General features: G+C 41.5%; 1 protein-coding gene across 1 annotated transcript in view; it reads left to right on the plus strand.

The window, feature by feature from the left end:
- The window catches only part of me1 (malic enzyme 1, NADP(+)-dependent, cytosolic), a 77,584-nt gene that overhangs the window by 43,103 nt on the left and 11,636 nt on the right, over nt 1-22,845 (plus strand). The window contains exons 4-6 of the mRNA XM_031874465.1: nt 13,948-14,023; nt 15,362-15,523; nt 21,702-21,805. Coding sequence (XP_031730325.1) covers nt 13,948-14,023; nt 15,362-15,523; nt 21,702-21,805 — 342 coding nt within the window. The remainder of the gene's footprint in view (nt 1-13,947; nt 14,024-15,361; nt 15,524-21,701; nt 21,806-22,845) is intronic.

A 22,845-nucleotide genomic window follows, 5' to 3' on the forward strand; every position in this document is an offset into this window, starting at 1 on the left:
TTGTGGCCCCGAGTTGGATATCGCCAACAATGTCATTGTCGTTTCTATTATTGATGTGCTTCCCAGCAGCCCCAGCTGCACACAGACACACGGTGTGAGTAGAGCAGTGGAGCAACTGACCTGTTTTCCTTCCACAACGGATCCAATAGTAAAAAACAAAACAGTGGTATTCCCTTACACTCAAGAGTTAAAAAATAGGGCTAAAGGATATAGAGCAGGGGTCGCCAATTGGCGGACCGCGGTCCGGATCCGGACCCAGACGCCGTTGTATCCGGACCCAGGACCTAAAATCGGCAGAGCGCTTCTATTTTAACCGGCGCAGCTTTTTCATCCTTTACGGCACTTGTTCAGCGGTGCAGGAAACGCACCGACCAATGCAGCGTAAATCCCATCACGTGATACAGCTCAGCCAATCAAATATGGGTATTCTGACACATTTCCTGATTCGAGTGAGATACACACACCGGGGGAGAGACGAGGAAAGAGAAGGAAGAGCAGAAGAATAATACATGAGTCAGAGAAGTTATTTCATATGATGTTCTCCAAATAGAGAAAAGTGGTCAAAGAGACCAGAGAGACCAGAGTCTTTAACCAAGAATGAACAGACTCTTATAGGTTAATTCTTCACACGGACAGTTTAAAACCAGTGTGTCTCATATGTTCAGGGACCGTGACGATTAAAAGCGGTAATATGAAGCGCCACTACGAGGCAAAGCACAACTCTTTTGAACAAACATATCCTCTCACATCTAAATGAAGACACAGAAAATAAACCTAAGAGCCCAATATGATCAGACTCTAACACGTTAATTCACTGACCAACAATGATGTTAACAAAGAGAATAGAGCTGAAACAAGTGGTTTAATAACCACAGATAAAGTCCATGCTCACTGATTTCTCTTGTTAGAAGATGAGAAAAATATAATATCGTGGCTTTTTTATTGACATCACTTCACACCCGAATGAACTGAATTTAAAGCTGCAGGACAATTCAGTGAAATAGATTTTTCTAAAATGAAGTACTTTATTTTAAGATGCACATTCTTCAAAAGCTTTCTGTTATGTCAGTTATTCTTTAATCCAGCCCTTATTTTACTTGAAATGAGAAGAACATGTATTTATGTATTTCTATGTATTATTTATAATCCATCTAGTTCAATTTGAAAACTGAGAATAATAATTGTTAAAATATAATTGATGTGTACTTTCTTTATTTGATTTGACAGTTGTTGACTACACAGAGACGTTGTTACTACTACTAGGCTACTTCAATATATATACAGTATGTATGGCACTAAATAGCGCAAGTTAGATATTATTGTAATGTTCCGGACCTTTGTCCGAGGAGATTTTCTCAATCTGGACCTTTTGGAATTTTAATTGAAGACCACTGATATAGAGTTAACATTTAAGTGTCAAATGGGTAAAAGATCCCTGTTCCATCTCTTTGTAATCATACACATACAAACCACTCGCACCACGCATTGGAACAATGCCTCAGTAGTTTGAATCCAGCTTTGTTTCCCCCTGGATTGAGTGGAAACTCCGAAACCAAAATTTCCCCGAGTCACAGTCCAACCTTCTTGGCACGTTGCAATCTACAATCCCTGGTTTTCCGTTTCGAGTCGGGTGTAAAGCTCACATTATGGCCGACTGGAATGATGCACAAATTAGAAAAAATATAACAGCCCCATCGGATCCAAACTGCTGTCACAATTTGAAAGTCTGATGGAGCTCAGTGCTGGCCTGAAGCTTTTTTTTTAAGACTGTGTGGATTAGTGGAGATGATGGAGTTTGACAGTTTGTTGTCGCTGAGTACAACTAACCATCTGATTTACTACTGTAAAGTGTCAATTTTTCCAGGTGTGGCATTTCAACTCTGATACAATTTTGGCCGTGCAGGGAGACTTCACACATTGCATCAACTTCTGGAGTATGTCGTGTCCCTCTAATGCCGTGGTAACTTATGATATGGTTGAACTGTGACCACCAGTTCGTAATCGCCATAAAGCAAGCAATGAAATACTACAGGCCCAAAATCACGTCTATGTCCTGATTTATTTATTCATTGCTTTTTGTTTTTGCATTTTTTTATTCTGTACACTATGTTCACATCATGAAAAAGCAGCTTTGGTGTTTTTCCTGTCTGCCACAGCGCTGGCCATAACAAAAAACAGTTTAGATACAGTCCTTGTTGGAAAAAACTACACTGCAACCTTTCCCTAACCTGGTTTGAAAAAAACTTGGTTGAAGGCAGAATGATGAGATTTTCCTAAAGTCATACAAAAATAATCCCCGTCAATCATCACTTCTGACCCACTAGAAGTGTAAGGTGGTGCCTATATCTAAAGAGACCCATTGTGTTACGTTTCTGGGTATCAACCTCAATAAAGACTTAGCGACCAGTTGCCAGATCGACCAAGAGGAAGCTACAAAAATGGCGGACACAGTGGAGAAAAACGTAACCGTAGCGAGACAAAATGCATATTTCATAAAATGTCAACTATTTCGAAGTAAAGAAATCCATCTTTTAAACATGACAACAAAGGTTCCCTAACCTTTAACAGCGAGTATATTTAAACCCAAACTATGATCTTTTCATTTTGCCGACATGTGACCAAACCTCATTCAAAGTTGTCACATATTAGAAATCACTTATATGTGGGAATTTTCGTCTTTCTGAAAAATTCAAAGGCAATTTTAAGAAAGTATATTTATATGGAGGCATGATGGTTTCCAATCTTAGCTGAGCAGACCAGTGAAACTGGGTCAGCCTCATGTTGACAGGGGACACTCCCCTCTGACTAAAAGAGCTAAATCAACAGATCACACATGAATCACCAACCAACGGCACCGCTTTTAATATCTGCACTTAGATAAGACCATACTTCTGAGAATGGTATGAGGCCCATACAGTATCTGACACTAAAATCTCCTAACATCTCTGCTTCTTATTAGTCAGTTCAAAACTCCCACTATAGTTCATGTATGTGGTAAGAAAGCACTAAAAGCTAACTTTTCTTTGTTTTGACAGCTCCATCAGCTCTCGGCTCAGCTTTGGCTGTGAACACTTGTAGATCTGTCACGCATTTGGCCCGAACTTAGAAACTGAAAACTTGAAGGTATCCATCTGCGCTAAAGGGCCGTGTGAGCTATGGAATCAATCAAAAGGCTTCCAAACTGTAAACTTTAACTCCAAACATCATTTAATTCAATTTCAACACAACCTTCTGCAAGGAAAGAAACACAATCAGAGAGATTATTCGGTGGCTTTATTTGGGGAGTAATACCTATGTTAGTCTTTCAGACATGAAATAATTTCAAAAGGATACAGATTACAACCACAGTATGCTAACAATGTCGATTTATCTAATAAAAAAACATTACTAGAAGCAATATGTTTGCTTCATACACACACACACAAAGCATGCCATCTACATCATGTCAGAGCTATTTAGGATATAGGATTCTGATTTGACTGTTATTTTTGACATAAAACACAAGGCAATACACTAAAATCATATTTAGTTTGATTTTGGTTTCGGCAATTTTTTTGGCAAAGTCTATTCTTTAACATGTGCCTTATAGACTTAGGCCATTTTTTTATTTTTAATAGTTAAAAGTTTCAGAATATTACAGATTTCTGTAGGCTTTGTAATTGTGATAATGAGTGAGAAGTCAAATTGCACTGTACAACAGACGTCTATGGTATCGTGCTTATTTCTCAGCGTTTAATATGTGAAGGCGCGCCAGCAAATCTGCTGCACACTTTGTTCCATCTGCAGATTAGCAAGGCCTGTTAGCTGATAGGAATTTTATACATTCGAACAATAAAAGAATAACTTCATTGGTCTTGCAAAAGCCTATTTGATCCCAGCCAATGAATTATAATAACATTATATATGAATGTGACAAATTACATTTATATACAGTGGAGCATATTTTTGCAGAGCATGCTGGATTTTATGGCGGATCTCTGCAACCATCCTGCTGTTTCACAGCATTCATATTTCCCCTTGTATGAGGCACTGTCTGCACTTTTATAAAATGTGTATGTCACACACATTAGGAATGCCTGGAGGTTGTCTGGATGTACATTCTAGCTCTTAATTCCACAGAGAGTATACATAGTGTCAGGGACATGGCCATCAATGAACACAATAGTTGACCTTCTGGATATTATGGATGATCTCACTGCGAGATGATTGGTTTTGGCCGTGTTGTAGACTGACTCTGTCTGACCTCTGACCTCTCCACAGGAATGGGATCTGACCCCAGGTGACTCTCCTTTTTGAATCTCTTTGATCCGTGTTCGTTACGTGAGACTCGACCTCTCCCCTGGCATCCTGAACATTCGCTTTGATTTCTGCGTCAGCGTTACATCAGTGAGAGCTAACTATCGCCTACGGGCTCTTTTTGCATATCAACACATTCCTCTTGTATGACAGGTGGTAGAGTAAAGAAGAGATGGATTATGTGTACAAAATGAATGTAGAATGAATTTGGCTTTCTTCAAACAAATGTATGACCAGTGTTTAGTTACCAGATGTGACTCAGATCCTAGTAGTGCAGATAGTGTGTCCAGGTTAGTGTAGGTGTAGTCTTGCGAGCTGCCATTTTCTAAACTCACACACTCTGAGTTTTAACTCCACCTTCTTGTATTGGATCTGCTCTTTCTGAACCTAGACAGAGTTGGTACCCATAATGGAGCAGTTCTATTGGTACTATACACAACTTTTACTCATGAAAACACAAAAATAACTGTTGTAATGCGTAACGAACTGAACTGAACTGGACTGCTTGGTTGAAACGTGCCAATTGTAACCATGATTATGAAGATCCTTAAACTTGAAAAGAATAGTCATTTTAACTCCAACCATGATGTTTCCGATGTTTCTGATTTTGACAAAGTCTTTGTTGGAACCCAAAATATGATCTTTTCCTAAATCTAACCAAACCTTAATCAATAACTAACCACTAAATTAACCCTACTCTCCAAGGTGAGCTGGTACCAAATATCACAGATCTTATTCAGGTTCTCCAAAACAAGACATTCATCCAGGTTAATGGATTATTTTTCCAGAAAATAACAAAATATCAATTCACATCTGCTTGATCGTTTTGCGACATAATTAAATGGTCCTGAGAGCCTGAACAGGACAGTGAAATGCAATTGTATTGATATTCCATTGTAAACTGTGATGGTTTTAGCCTCTCACTTGGTGTCACATAGTACATGAATTCAGCTAAGCCCCGAAGAATTTGAAACTCTAAAAGCATTTCTCCATCTGTTCTCCAGTGGACACTAGCGGCTCGCCTGACACCAACCCAGACATGCCTGAAATTGAATAGACATTCTTCTGTAAGTGTCAAAGAGAATACAATGGGCCATACATTATTGTCATCCATACAGGGCTCAATGATTTTACAACATTCTCTTAACCCGTCTCCTTTCGTCAATGTTCTTCATGTCTGTTTTTCATTAAAAGGATGACCCTTTGGATTTATAAAGTTTTCTTGTATATGCATTGTGCAATCCGGTCCTGACCATTGTTGCTAACGCAAAGCAGCAGTTGCAAATGCTCAGATGCTGGCACAGGCAAAACCAAATTGCTTTTGAATGTGACTTTGCAACCCACACAAAACATCATTGGCATGCCCCAAATGACCGGACGTAGGGGAATGAATGGAAAACCTGCTTGCAAGAGGGCTGGAACTCCTCTAATAGCCAGCTGGGTTCATCAGGTCTGTGTCTCTGATTCCTTTAGCAGGGCGGTTGCGCTGGAACGGGCCCATTTCTGCTGCTTCTCGAACCCTCGAGTTATGCAAGTCTGGCTGAGAGAGAAGCTTGATGTCCACAGCAATTGTCTGGACACTCGAATGTCTCTCCTTCACCCGCACAGCTACAGTAGACGACAGGTTTTGAAACCCCAGTGCCTCACGCTGTCTGGTTGCTATTTTCATCACCTCCAGGTTATCCTGTGTAAAAGATTCCGTGCCTTTTTATGTTTCTCCTCAGCGTGTTACCTGAAGTGATGAAAGGCCGATCAGATTGGTTAAACTGTGTTCATTTTGGCCGCAAATTCTCTAGAGTTTCCCCTGTCCTTCCAAGTCTGGAAAAGCTTCACGAGGGAATATTAGTTGCTGTGTAGAAGGCCGGGATGATTTCAGCGGGCTGCAGTGGAATGAAGTGGGGGTGGGTTATGATTTCCCGAGGCCAAGGACTGGAACTGGTTCTTGATTGTGATTCAGGCAACGTGTTGAATACTTGCAATGTGATGGAATCCTGTCAAAGTCTGAGCGTGCCATGGAGGGTGGGAGGCAGTGGAAGAAGAGTGCATTGTCTTGGGAGGGTCGCACTGGATGGAGAGAGGAAAGAGAAGCACTGGAAAGAGAATTCCTGCCCGTCACCTTTCATTTCAAAGTGATGAGAGCTGTGTGTTGAACAAAAATTACTGGGTATAGTTGCGTCTTGCTGCTAAGACATTGAACAAACACAGCGAACTGAAGGCTATGTGTGCTTAGACATTGACTGAGAGAGGTGGATTATGGGTTGGATGACTGTTTGTTGAGCTGAATTATTCACCCACCGTCAGCGTCCCTTTGTCGTTTCTATTTATTTTGTTCTTTTTGTGTTTACAGAGTATTTTTCCCAGAGGTCTGTTGCATATTTAGTTTCTATGACGATCATCGTTTCCATTGCATTTAGTTATTTTTAAAATGGGCAGAGTTTGCGTCAGCTCAGGCTGCACCATGAACATGGGTATTGATTGGCACTGCCAGGCCTCCAGTTCTCCTGACAGTTGTTCTTCTTCTCCTCTATTGGTTTGGTCAGATGCTTGGCTGCTTGGTGCGCTGCAGCATGAGTGTGTTATTTGTGATGCCAACAGCTTCACTCCTTTGGCTTCACTGACTCAATTGCCTTGGAAATGATCCGTATGAACAAAATCAAGGGTATGAACTAAGTAATAAAACTGACTTGCTCTACTGTTATATGGATACATGTAGGTAACTTAGTTTGTGCCTAAACTGAAGAAACCTCTCATTTGGTTGTGAATGTGATCAAGTCTGTACTGTGAAAAATGATTATCTCTATCTGCGATACTACTTGACAGGAAAAACAGTCTTCCCTTCTCATGGAAAGCCATTAACTTATTAAATACCACTCAGCGTAGGAAGCAAGAAAGTTGAAACCAGCGGTCTCATTGCTTGAGTATTGTGCTGTCTGTTCTTTTCTACAGCGTGTGGTCAGATACCACATCCAGTCATAGAAATTACTCTGTCTCCTTCTGAGTGGGCTGCATGTCTGTGTGTGTGTGCTGGGCTGGTTCACTTGATGCTGTGCTGGTCCTCAGAGGATACTCCACTCACCTGATATGATGACGGACAGATGTGTGGTAGACCCAGACCAATATATTGGACTGTAATGTATTAACAAATTGACTATTGACATTCATTGCAAATGAAAACATGGAGCCAAACACAAGATACTGTTTATCCTGGGATGAATTGTTGGGTTTACCTTACCTTACCACGTATCCCTCACTGAGAACAGTTAGAGACACTGCAGTGTTGTAGAAAGAACCAAGCTACATTACAAGCTACTCAGGAAAAGCATCTATTCGACAGCAAGAATCATCTACTGTTCGGTAATATAATTAAGAATTGTAAGAAACAAATCAATTCACTATTTTGTTGTGCAATTTATTACTTTATTAAGTAATTAGTCCAGTCTGTTGGTCAGTTTGGTACACTTTACTGATAAATGAATGGCACAGTATTCATTTACACAATTATCAAGTAAAGTTTAAGAAACAAAATATATGGTGTGCGTTTTTCTCACTTGAGTTTATGGTCTCAATCTCTAGTTTCAAGTAGGGCTGGGCGGTATGACCAAAAATGCATATCACGGTATTTTGTAAGATTCTGGCGGTTTCACGGCATATCACGGTATTTTTTTTTCGCGTTAAAGCATTAATTAATTAACGCCGAAAAGAAACGGCCGGCCAGCGAGCGGTGAACAGCTGTTTGTGTGGCGTGTCTTCCATTCCGTCACTTCCTGTTTCCTTAAGCCCCTCCATGGAAAGAAACGGGATTAGACCGTAGGATTTAGTTGTTAGTAGGTGTTGTTTAGGTTTATTTCTTTAGTTATTTATATATATATATATATATATATATATATATATATATATATATATATAAATATATATATAAATGTACAATTATTAGTGCTACAAATTGTTTATCTGTCACAAACTGTTGTGTCGTGGTGTTTTGGCCTGTTAAAGAGCGTTAGTTGTGGGTTTTTAATTGTTGTAATAAAGTTATGACCATGACTAGGGTTCCTTCTCAATACAGTTAAGAGAACTAGCTCCGATCGTAGCGCCCCAAGCTGCGAACAATATATTTTGCTGCCTGTTGAAAAGCGACAGAAGTTGTTTTCGGCTGTGCACCAGTATGACGGTATATGAAAAATTCATATCGTACGGGAAATTAAAACCGGAATACCGCCCAGCCCTAGTTTCAAGTCTTCTTCAATACGTCATGATGTTCATTTAGTAAACTATGGTCCCATTTAGAGCAAAATAGAATGGTATGCTTCAGGGCGTGGCTACCTTGTGATTGACAGGTCGCTACCACGGTGCTGTCCAGTCTGGGAGTTGTATGTTGTATGTTGTTTTTGTTGTCTTACAACTTTAACCCGTTCACAGTGTGCTTTCATTTCATGAAAGTTAATTGTAACATTTTTCAGCATTCGGTTGTATTGAGCCCCACCCTCTCGTGTTACTTCTGGTTCTAAAAAACCAAGATGGCGACGGCCAAAATGCCAAAACTCGAGGCATATAAACCATAGTCCACAAACCAATGGGTGATGTCACGATGACTAAGTCCACTTCTGATATGCTGTCTATGGTTTGCCTGTGAAACCACTGAAACACTAGACGGATGTGTTGTACATGATCAAGCCGTGTCCTGCCTTTATTGCATTCCCTAAAGTAATTGTCTTCACATCCTTCATTTACTTTGTGAAATAGAGACATTGAGGGTTACAACACACAATTGGAGTAAAATCTGGGTAACTTTTATTTGTGCCTTGTCTCATCACTGAATAGGAGACTACAATCACCTTGTCTGGTCTTTAATTCCCTGTAGAGCGGAGGTCATGGTGATTGCTTTGCTAGATGTGTTTCACTGAAAAATACAAAGCCTACTGAGTCTTTCTTGAACTTAAAGGGTGCAGGCCGGAGGGGACGTAACCCCTTACGGCTGAGGCAACTCACATTATGTAAATGTAGAATATGTACTTTTTCTTGAGTGACCATTTGAACCCTGACCAAGTGGCGAGTTGATTCACCTATTATAATAAAATCATGAATGTTAATCTGTTGTTATTGGCAACTGCCTGGCTTTGTTTCAGTGAAAGCCTGTTGAAGTTCCCAGCCTTCATAAAATGATATGTTACATATCCCAGCAGCTGGTCTGGCAGAGGGATCCAGTGTGTTAATTTTGGAGTGATGCTCCTGTTTGAGCCTGTTTTGAAAAGCCATGGATCTCCACGAGGGAGTTCTCCCACCCTATAGATGTGTTTCCTTTTCCAGCAGACAGACTGTAAGTTGGACATCCCTCTGCTTTTATATACCATGAGTTCCACACTGTGCTAGAAGATACAGTGCCTTGCTTTTTGGCTTTACATGGCTTGCATGGCCTTTCTTGTTGCACAATCTTTAGACAGTGTGTCCAGCATGTCAGACAGCTCTGGGTGAATAAGAAAGTAGTTAGTCTAACCGATACAGATTTCTGGGGTCAGTGGCAGCTCCAGCAGGCTGATGGAAGAGATGGATAAACTCTAAGTCTTACTTTTAAGGCCCATTTCCATCCAGTGCAGGTGAACAGTTCATTTTTAACGTCAGACGATTCGTATACAATTCAAGATTGTATGTAATTAAACTGGTCTTGGTAGAATGTGAACTAAACACTGTAGTTTTGATTTATTAGATTATAGACCCAATGGATGTGTGCGTTGGCTCCAAAGTGCTGCATAAGCTTTTAACGCACAATAAATGCACCTTAAGGCCATAACCTGTGGTGAAGAGTCACCGGTAGATATTGCTCCATGCCGAAAGAAAACCCTGACACAGCACACTGTATACTAGAACTGAGAGGAATAGTGTTTTATCTTCTTGACCAAGAAGGATACTATAAATTCTGGCAAGGGAAGACGTATGCTGTTTGGAACTTTAGCTTCACCTCTCAACAATCACATTTGCTCTCTGTCAAAGTGACATTACAGATGCTTTTACAAAATCTTAGACATTTGTTATATTTTTAATTGGAAAGAAATTTGTTGAAGTTGAAATTACACACATTAACAAAAAATTGTTTTTCTCACTCAGTTGACATTTACCCCTTCCCTCTGGCCAGAGTCACACTCCAAGATGTCGGCGCCATTCAGCTCCAATTAGGCCCTTTCAAACTAATTTAGAAAATCGTGTGGGGAAAAATCCTCTGTGTTGAATTTTCTCAGGGGACAGATTTGGAGCTTAATTAGTTGGAGACGTCTCATAGTGTGACTTTGACCTCTCGTACTATTTTTTACAGTCTTTTCTCAATGATTTGTGTTCACTGTGTCAGTCGAACCGCATGTGGCTTTGCTAACAGGGGGCGTCCAGCACAGTGCAGATCAAAGTTATGCGCTGGGGGTGAAGAATGGTGACCGGTGGTGTTTTGTGTGGACACGGGTCAACGATCGGAAGCCGGCTTCCCCGTGGGGCTCAGGCCGTGTTTTGGGGTCATGGTGCGGAAAGCAGCCTGTCCTCCTGCCGGCCCCCGGCAGCCTTTCCACACTCCCTGGGGTGTGTTTTGTGTTGGGCCGCAGGTCAGCGGCGCTGCTGTTTCAGGCCATCAGGTTGTTTTCTTTACCCTCTCTGTTCTCGCCACACACTCTTACTGGAAGAGACAGACATGGCAGCTCAATGCTTTGTGGCCCTCCTCTCATCTAGAAAATAAGGCGAGTTGTGGTATTTCAGCAGCAGTAGGCTTACACACATGCGCGCACACACAAATATAAGCATCGATATGAGGAGAAATATAGCATTCCCAACCAGGGACTTGTATTCCAGGAGTCTACTTTTTCTTTGGAGGTACGTGGAAAATTACGGAGTACTTCAACTCATCTGCTGTATACTCTCAATGACCCCATCAAGCCAATTTTTTCACCTTTTCAAAAATAACAGACAGTGATGATGGATTTAAAACAGCACAGGTCCAGACATGAGATAATGTAGATTAGGTTGTTCCTGCTCTGGGTTCTGTAGATATGTGATGGAATTTCTTAGAGGAGTTGGTGTGTGTGTGTGTGTGTGTGTGTGTGTGTGTGTGTGTGTGTGTGTGTGTGTGTGTGTGTGTGTGTGCGCGCATTTCTGACTGTTAAAAAGGCATAACCACCACTCCAGCAGCTCTACTTCGTTATACTTGTCAGGGTCAAAGGTCATGAGGTCGACAGCTCCTCTGCAAACACAGAATGGCAGAAAATTAGGGTTTGGAGGAGGAGAGGAATAATGGCAAGCTGAACCTGAAATGTTTTTCATAACCTTCATGTTGACGAAGATTAGGCATTACTGCCAGTCTGCCTGTCTGCTTTGATCCATCTCATGGAGTTGTTTTCCAACAGTCGTATTGCCGGGTCAACCTTTCAGCCCCATGGCTTCTCTTTCTCCCAAAATGACTCATATTCCTGTTGCTGGCAGTGGCTTGTGGTCCTCTTGTCCTCAGGTAAACACACACAGCGGGCTACACACACATCCGGTGCATGTGCATTTCCATGCACAGATGTGTAGCTGTATGCAGATGTGCGTCGTGTTATTGCCAGAAACGTTTGACGGTGTTTAAAATGCCAGATGTCTGTAACCTTTATGTGACCTGCAGAGAGCTCTTTGCAGAGGGTGGACCATGCAGCCAGTCAGCCTCCATGTCTTCTTCTCTCTTTTCCCTGCTTTTTGTCTAATGCAGCGCTGCAACCAATGATTATTTTCATTATGGATTAATCTGGTGATTATTTTTTTTTCAATTATTTGATTAGCCATTTAGTCAATTGAATGTCAGAAAATGTCCATTCCAGTGGCCAAGGTGACGTTGTCAAATGTCCGTTTTTGTTGGACCGGCAGACCCCAAAGATATTCAGTTTTACAATATAACAAAGAAAAGCAGAAAATCATGGCATTGGAGATGTTGGAAGCAGAGAATGTGTGGAGAAAAGTTATTATCATACTACTAATAAGAAAAATATAATTTTGGCAAGAAGTATGAGACAATTGTCTTGTCTTGTATTACAAATGGGCGACTTGTAGAAAGAACTAGACCAATGATTACGGGTGTTTGTAAGGGTAAATATAAATATAAGCTTTAATTATTTATAGATGATCCATGTGCTTAACTTACTTATAAGAATCCTAACCACCTTTGCTCAACTCTTTTTCAAAATATTCAGTTGTCTCAGGTTATGGAATTAATTTTGAAAAAACTTTTGGTGTAATAAAACAATGTTAAAACAACATGAGTTACATCAAAAGTGTATTTAAAGGGGCTGCCTGATGTATAGCTACTCTGGGATTTCCACCTGTGAATTGCTGTTTTGGGCTCCAGGGATGGCAATGTCACTCAGTCGGTCAACCACTTTAGTCCAGACTGAAATGTCTCAACAACTGTTCAATGGATTGCCGTGACATTTTGCGCAGACATTCATGGTAACCAGATGATGAGCCCCAGACTTTCCTCTGGAGGAAAGTCCATGAGGCTTTTCTTGTAGGGAAATATCTCATCAACCTTTGGATGGACTGCCATGAAATTTGGTGCGCACATATTTGTCCCTTTCAAGAAGACTTTAAATAACTGTGTTGATCCCTCAACGTTCCCTTTGGCGCCAACTTCAGGTCAACATTGGAATTTGGTTCAAGACCAAATACCTGAAAAACTAATTACATTCCCATCAGTTGTACTTTGTGTTTAGTGCTAGCTACATGACAGCATGATAAAACGCTAAACATACCTGCTAAATATTAGCATGTTAGCATTGTCGTTGTGAGACTTTTAGCATACAATGTCACTATTGAGCCCAAAACACCATTTGTGTCCAGCCTCACAGAGCTGCCTGCATGGCTGTAGACTGTTTTATCTACCATGGTTACTGGTGTTAAGTGGAAACCTATGCTGAAAGTCTCCCCTTCCTATCAAAGCAATTCTATGTGACAAGTTTATGTCCTTCTCTTCATCTCACTAGATTTTATTATTGCTTTTAACAATGTGTCATGCTGTTTTGTTTGACATTTCTCCGTTGTCTGTCTTCCTCAAGCATTGACCTGAGATGGGTCTTTACTTTATGAGCAGATTCTTACAAATAGTAATGTTTTTACTGTCACTGCCGCATGGAGGAGGTGTTGCCGCCCCCTTTTCTATAACCAGATGGGTGTGTTGGGTAGAAAAGACGCCGCAGCTGGACCCCACGCACAGAGATGATCTCTTTATCCTGGGATTGTCCCGGAGGAAAGTACCCTCATTTCAGCGAGCAGAGGAGAGAGAAGAGGGAGGGTTGGCGGGAGGGGGTGATACTAAGATGAATGAATATTTGTGGAGTCTCAAGGGTCCAAAGCAAACTCCCTGCAGAGGCCCTGGGCTCTGGGCTCAACATTAAAGTCCCAGGTGCCATCGGTATTCAATAAAGCCGTGGTCAAAGGAAAGAAAGGCAGAAAAGAAACTTCAAACAGTCTCCTAAGAACAGCTCGAAGCTTTTCCCTCAAATCTTGGATGTGTTTTTGTGTTGCCATTACAGTATTGCCAACATTTTAGTGACATTTTTGCATTAGTGATGCCTTTTGAACATGCAAGAAGTGTGGTCTCTTTCTCTTCCTTCTGCTAAATTGCGTTCTTCCATTTAATTTTCTATGTTCCAGGGGGCTGTTCATCTCTATACATGACCGGGGCCACATTTCTACGCTGCTCCAGAACTGGCCAGAAAAGGACATCAGGGTAAATGATACCGCTCAAACGGTGGCATGAAGTCTTATTTAATAATGCTCATGTTGTTCCAGCACTGTCAGATTACAAAAAAAGTGTTGTTCTGTCTGACTGCATCAGTAAAGCACAGAATAACAATGTTCGAGTGCAAAAATGGAAACACCAGAAAGGTTTGGTCGATTGGCTCAGTAGCCAATAAAAAATGAGTGATGATACAAAAATAATTTGTGGCTTTTGTATTGGTTTCAAGGAATTTGCTGACAATTCTAAATTATAGAATGTGATCTGCCTTATCCTTAGATTTATATGCATTTAGCAGACAACATTTTATTGTAGGACATTACAGTATACATACATTGAAAAACAACAGAATACAACCAACAAACTTTAGAGTCATTGTTTCGACATTTCATTCTGATAAAGCAACACAATGTTGTTACCTGGTAACAACATTGTGTTGGTCCTCTTGACCTGCTGTATTGGCCAATTTCCCAAAAGCCTGAAATATTCCTTTTAATCTTCTCTATAGAGCAACTATGTGCTAAGTCACGATCTAGTCATATTCAGAATGACGATACCAGTGGACATTCCTGGCACGTCAAATAAACCTGCAGCTCAGCCACCTGTTCACGGCTGTCAACAGCAGGGCATTTAGCTCAGCGCTGACATGCCGCCTCTCATTGTCAGGGTGGTCTTATCGTAAACTCACCTAATACGGCCTACTTTTAACATTTCCATAGAGGGAGGGCACACAGGAGCCAGGGTAGTCATCCACTGACTCACTTAATAACAAGTGTTGGGGGGAGAAAAAAAGCTGTGAATGGTATAATTTATGGTCATTATAGATTTTAAACATTCAAATGGGAAAACTAATGACACTCTTTGTCAGATTGTGGGAGGAACCAGGCTGTTGTGCCAGTGTTATCTGCGTCACACAGATGGTGGAAAAAGACAAATACTTGACAATTAGGAACATTTCAAATTAAACTATTTTGCTGGGGATATTAACACAATTGATTTGATTCATGCTGTGGAATCAACCTCATTTACTGCTTAATAAGTAAAAGGACTAGTGAGTGGAAAGCCAGGAGGGTGATCTGTAGGAGGGCCTGGCTTACACTGAGGGAAAATAAACATGTTACTGGGTAGCAGGGTGGACTTGTTGTGCTCAAAACGATTTGAATTCATGAGGCAAGGAGGCAGAACTGCTGCTTCATTTATGTTCTCATAAAAATGTGTGTAAATGTGATGTCAGATCTAATTTTAGACTACCCTACATGGAACAGCATTATACACAGATTGTAATTGATGCGATGGTTGTTTAAAGCTTACATTTCTTTTGATTGACAGGCGGTGTGTGTGACGGACGGAGAGAGGATCCTGGGGCTGGGAGACCTGGGCTGCTGTGGCATGGGCATCCCCGTGGGTAAGCTGGCCCTCTACACAGCCTGTGGAGGTGTGCCGCCCCACCAGTGCCTGCCTATCATGCTGGATGTGGGCACGGACAATGAGGTGAGAGCTGTGGTCTAAATATAAGTGACGGACCATTCACAGAACTATAAGCAACTTCTTATATTGAGTTATCTTTATTTTTGTGTCTATCAGAGATGGAAAGCAGTACTGTACAGTACACAAGTATAGTTTTAATGCATCTACCTGTTTTTTCATTCTGTCACAGAATAAATAACTAGTCTACAGTCATCCTAGCCGCTCTGTGAGGCTGCAGTTAGCACACACTTTATCTAAATGCTGACGTGAGAATGCGAACATGCTCTCAAAGACAACGCTAACTTGCTGATATTTAGCAGGTTTAATGTAGACCGTGTTCTTACTTTAGCACGTTAGCGTGCTAACATTGGCTAATTAGCACTAGCACAAAGTACGGATTAAACAAACAAAAGATGCAACATGTTAATTAGGGAGCTTTTAAGGTGCTGGCAGGCAGATTTTGTTATCACTTGCAGAGTTTCCAGTCTTTATGCTAAGCTAAGCTACCCAGCTCCTGGATGTAGCTTCATATTTACCGTACAAACATGTGAGTGATATCAATCTTATTGTCTAAACCTTGACAAATATGTGAACAAGTATATTTCCCAAAAGTCAGAATTTGAAGTGTAGGACTATCGCCTGTAGTGGAGTATTTCTAGTGTGGTGTTGCTACTTCGACTTTGAAACATTTACAGATTTACATTTTTTTTATTGAAGTACAGTGGGGCTAAGACAGGGAAAGTGGTTTACTTCCCACACAGAGGCCAGAGATAAAGGTTAGCTTCAGAGCAGCAGGGGCTGAATTCAAAGTGGATTACATTTAATTAGATAAAACTCTAATCGTCCCTGTGGAGAAATTAGGTCATTATAGCCCAAGGAAGTAAATATCAAGTGTGCTTGGTCTTCTTGCTCACCTTTCAACTCTGCTGCCCCTGACCCTTAAACTCAAAATATTGCTCCAACACATTAACAATCCATGAGTACATGATGGTTGATGCCAGAAGGGAAATGTTCCTTATCCCCCGTAGCCAGGTAGGCCTTGCCTCAGAAATCTGCCAAGAAAAAGAAAACTAATCTCACACTTAACAACCAGGAAACACCCTTAATATAAGTGAGGTAAGCAGCTCCACTGATGGATGCCAGATGGGAAAACACCTCTCCCCTCTGCCAGCCTGCGAGTGTAGCAGGCAACAGAGCCAGGCTTACCCATCTAGGGTCCCTGTTCTCTACAGCAGCGTCTCTTAAAAGATGATTCAAACTCTGGGCAGGGCAGCACGTGCGTCTGCAGCCTTAAACAGACTAAGAATAGTCTGTGTGCACATCTAAATATACACAACTCTCAGCCAAGGGCGTAGCAGTCTCAGATGCATGTGTCCTCGACACCGTCGAGCTCAGCCTGTCAGTAGCTGTCCTGCATCGTCCAAGACTGTCTTCACATGACTCAGTCCCCGGAGTTCAGTTTCTATCCAAGCAAATGTCCTAAGTGGATTAAGGATGAGAGTTGTTGCTGAGGACAGATGAGTTTGCAAATAAAATAAAACTTCAGATGTAATTGGCAAAAAAGTATATGCAATATTTGTTAGACTGGAAAGAGACCAAGAATAGGAGAAGCCCACTGATTTCATGCAGACATCTCTTGCATTATAACAACAGAAACACTGCAGTCTTCCCAGAATGCCTTTGCAATATATTACATTGCTACGTTAGCCGTCTTCATGCCATTGAAACTGGATTAAGTGAGAAAAATCCTCTCTCATTCCACCCTGTCTTTATCTTTATAGACATACAGTACTGGCATATCTGTGCGTTCTAAGTTTCCACATTGAGCTTGAGCGATTCTGGTTAAGCGTGATAACACCATCTGCAGATTCTTGGGTGCACGGCACCAGTTTTAGACATTTATGGGCAACACAGCACAACTTTAACAATCTGTCTCATAGCTTGATTTGTTTCAATCCCTCAATCTGCTTTATATCTGCTGCCAAAATAGGGAGAGGAGAAACACTTGTTTTGTTTCTCTTCCTATTTTGGCAGCAGATATGTGTGTCAGTCTGTTGCAGTTGAGGCAGCGCTGTTGGACTTCAACCATGACAACTTAAAATAGTGTAGGTAGAGAGGTTATAGGAACAGTTAAACGTACAATGTAGCTGTACAGCTAATGGCATAGTGTAAACAGCCAGCTTGGTTCAGTCCAAATTTAAAATTACGGTTCCTAACACCTCAATAAGCTCACTAATGAACACATTGTAAATCAATTTGTTAGTCACTGGCTGAGTCATGCAATTTGCAAAATAGCTGGAGATACTGGGTGGGTGGATAAAGTGTTGTTTGTTAAGAACAACTTTTACTCGGCTCCAGCTCTACGCTTAATGCACAGATTTATATTTTGGGGCAGTAACAAGTAATGTGATTACTTTCTTTCAGTAACGAGTAGCTATGCCTTATGCTTGTGAGAGGTGGGACTGAAGGTGTGTGAGGCAGTTAGCTCCTATTAAAAAGGAAGAAATGCAACTCAAAAATTGTAAAAAACAACATAAAAAAAAACAATTCTTAGCGGGCTTGCTGCTGTTAAGCCTATTTAGCATCACCTGGATTCTTTAAAGTTGGAGGTTGTGTGAAATGGACTTCTACTGAGCCGCTGTGTGCGGTCGCCCAGGGCTAACGTCAGGCTAGCTGTTAATGATACAGTAAGTACATACCTATAAAACATTGTCTTGCTTTTTCAGAAGCTGTAACCTTGTGTTTGGAGTTGTTTAAAGGCATATGACATATGAAAATAATATAATGAGTAATGTAGCAAATTACTTTTGTCGTACTTTTTAGATTTATTCCACTGGACATGAGACTTACTGTATAGACCTCTTGGAAAGAAAGACATTATTTACCATTAACTATCGGGCATTACTAGTGATCCATCAGCACCTAACAGAAAGTGTACTGTACATGCACAGGGTCAAACCTTGTCTGCAAGCGCATATACGTTCACACACACACACACACACACACACACACACACACACACACACACACACACACCGTATTGTTGTGTGTGTGCAGCTTTAAAAGAAATACCGTTACAAGAGATTTTACTATAGTCTGCCTGGCCCTGGCAAACGTTTCCATTTTTCTCTTATTCTAAAGAGATGACAGGCTAAATGAGTTGTAATGGGATAAATAGGCTATGTGAGTGTGTGTGTGTGTGTGTGTGTGTGTGTGTGTGTGTCCTCCCTCGGTACCCTGCCTCAATCTGCCATCCTGACTGTGAAGGCATGATGGGACCAGATGGAGGTGGGAGGCTATGAGGTAGTGGTAGCTCCAGCTAATTATTAAAATGACTGTTATTATAGGATTATATTTGTCCTTGAGTGGATATGGGAGTAGAGCGAGAGAGAGAGGCAAGTGGCCAGACATCCAAACAGTCGAGCAGGCAGACCCCCTGACCATGACTTTTCTTTTTTCTTTAGACAAATAATTTTTGAACATTTTGGGAAACAAACTCACTTCCTCTCATCTAACTTTTGGCAAGAAAATGAATTAGCATATTTCCCCAAAAGTGGAACGAGGAGGCTCGGAGCCTGTGAAATGTCTGTTTTAGACCTTTAGAAATTGTGCCACTGTGTAATTGTTATTCTTTCTGCGGAGGAATGTGGTAGCTGTGTAATCTCATGTGAAAACCAGCAATGAAGTCTCACTGGACCGCTCTTATCTCTGTCTTACATACAGTACGCACAAGAATGAGTCCAGTTTTTACTGCATCATCCTGCTATCTCCCTGGACTCTATCCATCAGTGCCTGATGTCACCTGGAGTAACCTCAACACACACACACACACACACACACACACATACACACACACACATACACTCATGCTGAAATCAGAGTCAATGATGTCATCCAGGACAATATGCTGTTTGTGCATCGGTGCCGGGTGGGCTTTCACATGTCCAATGCCGGGTGTCTTTTCCCTCAGACAGGTCCGGGCTATTCTTCATTCCTGGTCTCGTTCCACTGCTTCTTCAAAACAAACTTATCGAAGATGCTGCAGTCACATTTCGAATACACTAAAGGTTGCATGTCGAACGACTTAAACTCCCTCGTTAAAAGTCCAGCACTCATCAGTTTGGAAACAGTTTGCAACAGTGAAAGTGGAGCTTCTGTGTCTCTAGCTGGTATGAACTGTAAAGCCATACACGAGGACTAATCCCTTCTGAGAGAGAGAAGGGTCTGTACGACACAAAGGACAGCTTAGCCAATCAACGGTAGATAATCGGGGACAGAAAGACGACTCGTGTCAACAGTTCAGCGCAGTGTCAACGAGGTCAGCCCACTTGAAACCCACTCAGGACTATCCGAGTCGCTTATAACGCAGCTTCCTCTATTCCAGCTTTTAATACCAGTTTTGTCCCAGCGTGTAAATGGACAGAGTAATGAAACAAAAAAATCACCATCATATAAACTCAATAGAAGGTGGTCATTTGTATCTCTCTCCTTGCATGCTCTTGCATCATCTTGTGAAATTCCCACCAACAGCGCCCTCTGATATCAATCCGCCTCTCACCCGGATCACATTAAAATGTTTTGCTTGTTTTGGTTATTGTTGAACTTGGCCAACTCTGACCTATTACTGTCCATTAAAAGCTTGCCAGGAAATGAGTTGTCGACTTCAAATAAATCTTGCCTTTATATAAACCTTTTGAGCTGTTCTTGGACGTGGCAGCTCTTGACCCTGCCATGGAAAGGCGGCTGTCGCACTCATCTAAGTGGCACCCTCTAATTATCCATCTCCTGAAGTAAAGGTCGCCTGTCCCAATGAGGCTCGACAATTCTCTGGATGACTTCCCCGGCCTTTGGGGCCGAACGTCAAAGTTTATGGAGTGTAGCAGATTTAGGTTACGAGTCTATCCTCCAAAATCTGTCTAGGTACAAATCTACAACTCGTTGTATGTTTGGACACAGCCATGTTGTATCAGGTGGGTGCAGCGAGTCAAAGATCTGATGGACTATGTGCCGATACCGCAAAGCAAAGTCTGTAAGCGATCTATCAGCACTGCTAGGTGACATTTGCAAAGCAATGTACTGGTGTAGCAGCAGTAAAACATATTTTTGACACCTAAAAACATCTATACCAGTTTAAGCGTACGCTATATGAAGAAAATTGTACCTCTTTGTACCTGGAAAACGAATGGCATTCCCATCAGCCTCCGCTGTGATTTGTGTTTTGTGCTGATTTATAACGTTATCATGCTAATACACTGAACTATAATGGTGAACATGCTCAAATATCAAGACTGCACAGAAACCATGCAGAGAAGTTTGCTAGCCTGTGAGAACAGTTGTAAAAAGGCTTCTTTGGCTCTGGAAGGTGCTATTTAATAGTCTGAATAAATAAAGATTACATCATCAGGGTTATTTGGACTTGGACATTGAACATTTTTAACACAAAGCTTGTGTTACAAGCTTTGGCCATCATATTTGATAGAGAGGTGGGAGTTTACGAGACACCATACATGTAAATGTGCATTTTGGGAGGTGTAGGATCCTCTCTGTTTGGGTCTTGGCACACACTTGGGAATAAGTGGATATTTGCACTTCAGCTACTCAGGTTTTCATTAGTCTATTAAAAGCCCCCCAACTTTATGGAAATGTCATCCCTTATAACTGGAGCACAGTCTAGTTACACACGTTGGTAAAGCTTTTTTATTTACAGGTCTTTAATTTCCTAATGATTTTGTAGTTACTTTGCTGAAGAGAGTTATGCACTTTGGTACTGTAGTTGAAATAGGAACAAACCAATTCAATCTAAATGCTTACAGTTTGATTTTCCATGTTTTGGGAGTTTTACTGCATCTGAAAAAAGGTTGAAGTCTGTCCGGGTAGAAAACTACAAGTTTGAAAATAAAAGAAATCTTGGGATGTGGAGTTAGAAAGAAGTGAGTTTAGTAGCCTCCTCATCTCTGCCTGTGGCTAGCAGCTACCTGTAAAACACACCCAAATCACTCAACCAAAGTTAGTTAGTTGTGGAGTTACTAACTTGTACAATTCCCTAGTGCAGCTTTAAAGACAGAAATATTAAGTTGAGATGGAACATCAAAAACTAAAAAGTGTCCTCCTTTCCCCCCTCTTCTCCTTCAGTCTTCCCATCAGTTTCACATTCCCTCCTCTCACCTTCTATTCTGTCCTCTGCCTCCATGTGTTTTTGCAGGCGCTGCTGAAGGACCCTCTCTACATTGGGCTGAGACATAAGAGAGTGCGGGGCCAGGCCTACGATGACCTGCTGGATGAATTTATGAAGGCTGTGTCAGACAGGTATGATCCTATTGGCCTCTTGCAGTCTGCTATTGTCGTTTTTTTTTAATACAAACAGCACATGGTGCTGTTAAAAGAAATATGTCCAGCAGTTCAGCACAGTCAGTACCTCCAGTGTGATGGAGCCAGACCTTTTGGGATTCAACGGTCTGGAACTTCGGTCGCAGATGATTCGGTTTTACTTTCTTTGAACTAAGTTTATATTGCTGCTTAGCAGCGCCAATCAAAACTCTGCCCACTGGCTGAATGGAAACATCCGCTTATTGAGAAGTGATCAGAGAGCCGTGGTTACCATTAGTGCTATTGATTTCGGTGGCATGATCTTCTCCCGACAGAATTCTGACAGCACAGCCAACCAACGATTCAGAAACCGGTTGAGCCTCCAGCAGTTGAGCTGAACACTTGTATGTTTTTGACTCTTGGCAGCATAACATAATGTATTTTGAACCTGCCCATAATGATCTGTCTTGCTCGTTAGTCCACAGAAACTCAGCCAATTGGACTTTTTCAGTGGTGATAGGAGAACCTCTCTGTTTGTTGTGAACAGCCTATTCAGAAGTGAAATGCATGATTATCCTGAATGCAGAATGATTGAGCATGTGAACAGCGAGGTTTACAGGAATCTCCGTGTTGACTCCAGTGGTGGCAGACCAGGAAACATATATCACCATATCTTCCCCAAGCACAGAGGAGGCATGATTTAGACTTGTGGTGTCGTGTCATGTTTGATTTAGCAGTGGTTCACTGTGAGGGGTTAGCTTTGGCTAAGAGGCACAGGGAGACTGAAGTGTTAAGTGTTCCATATTGTTATTCATTTGGTTTGCACGCACATTGATCGTATCTTTTCCCTCCTCTCTTGAGCTAAAACTAGGTGCAGTCATGCTGGTGTTTTTATTGCAGTGCTACCCTTAATGAGACTGTTGTATACTTTGGGGCTTGTATGCATGCCGACACATCTGCGTATCTCTGCGTCCCTGTGCACCATGAAGCGATCACACACACACACACACACACACACACACACACACACACACACACAC

The sequence above is a fragment of the Anarrhichthys ocellatus genome, unplaced genomic scaffold (assembly GCF_004355925.1).
Source record: "Anarrhichthys ocellatus isolate YVR2014 unplaced genomic scaffold, GSC_Weel_1.0 scaffold81, whole genome shotgun sequence".
NCBI lineage: Eukaryota > Metazoa > Chordata > Actinopteri > Perciformes > Anarhichadidae > Anarrhichthys > Anarrhichthys ocellatus.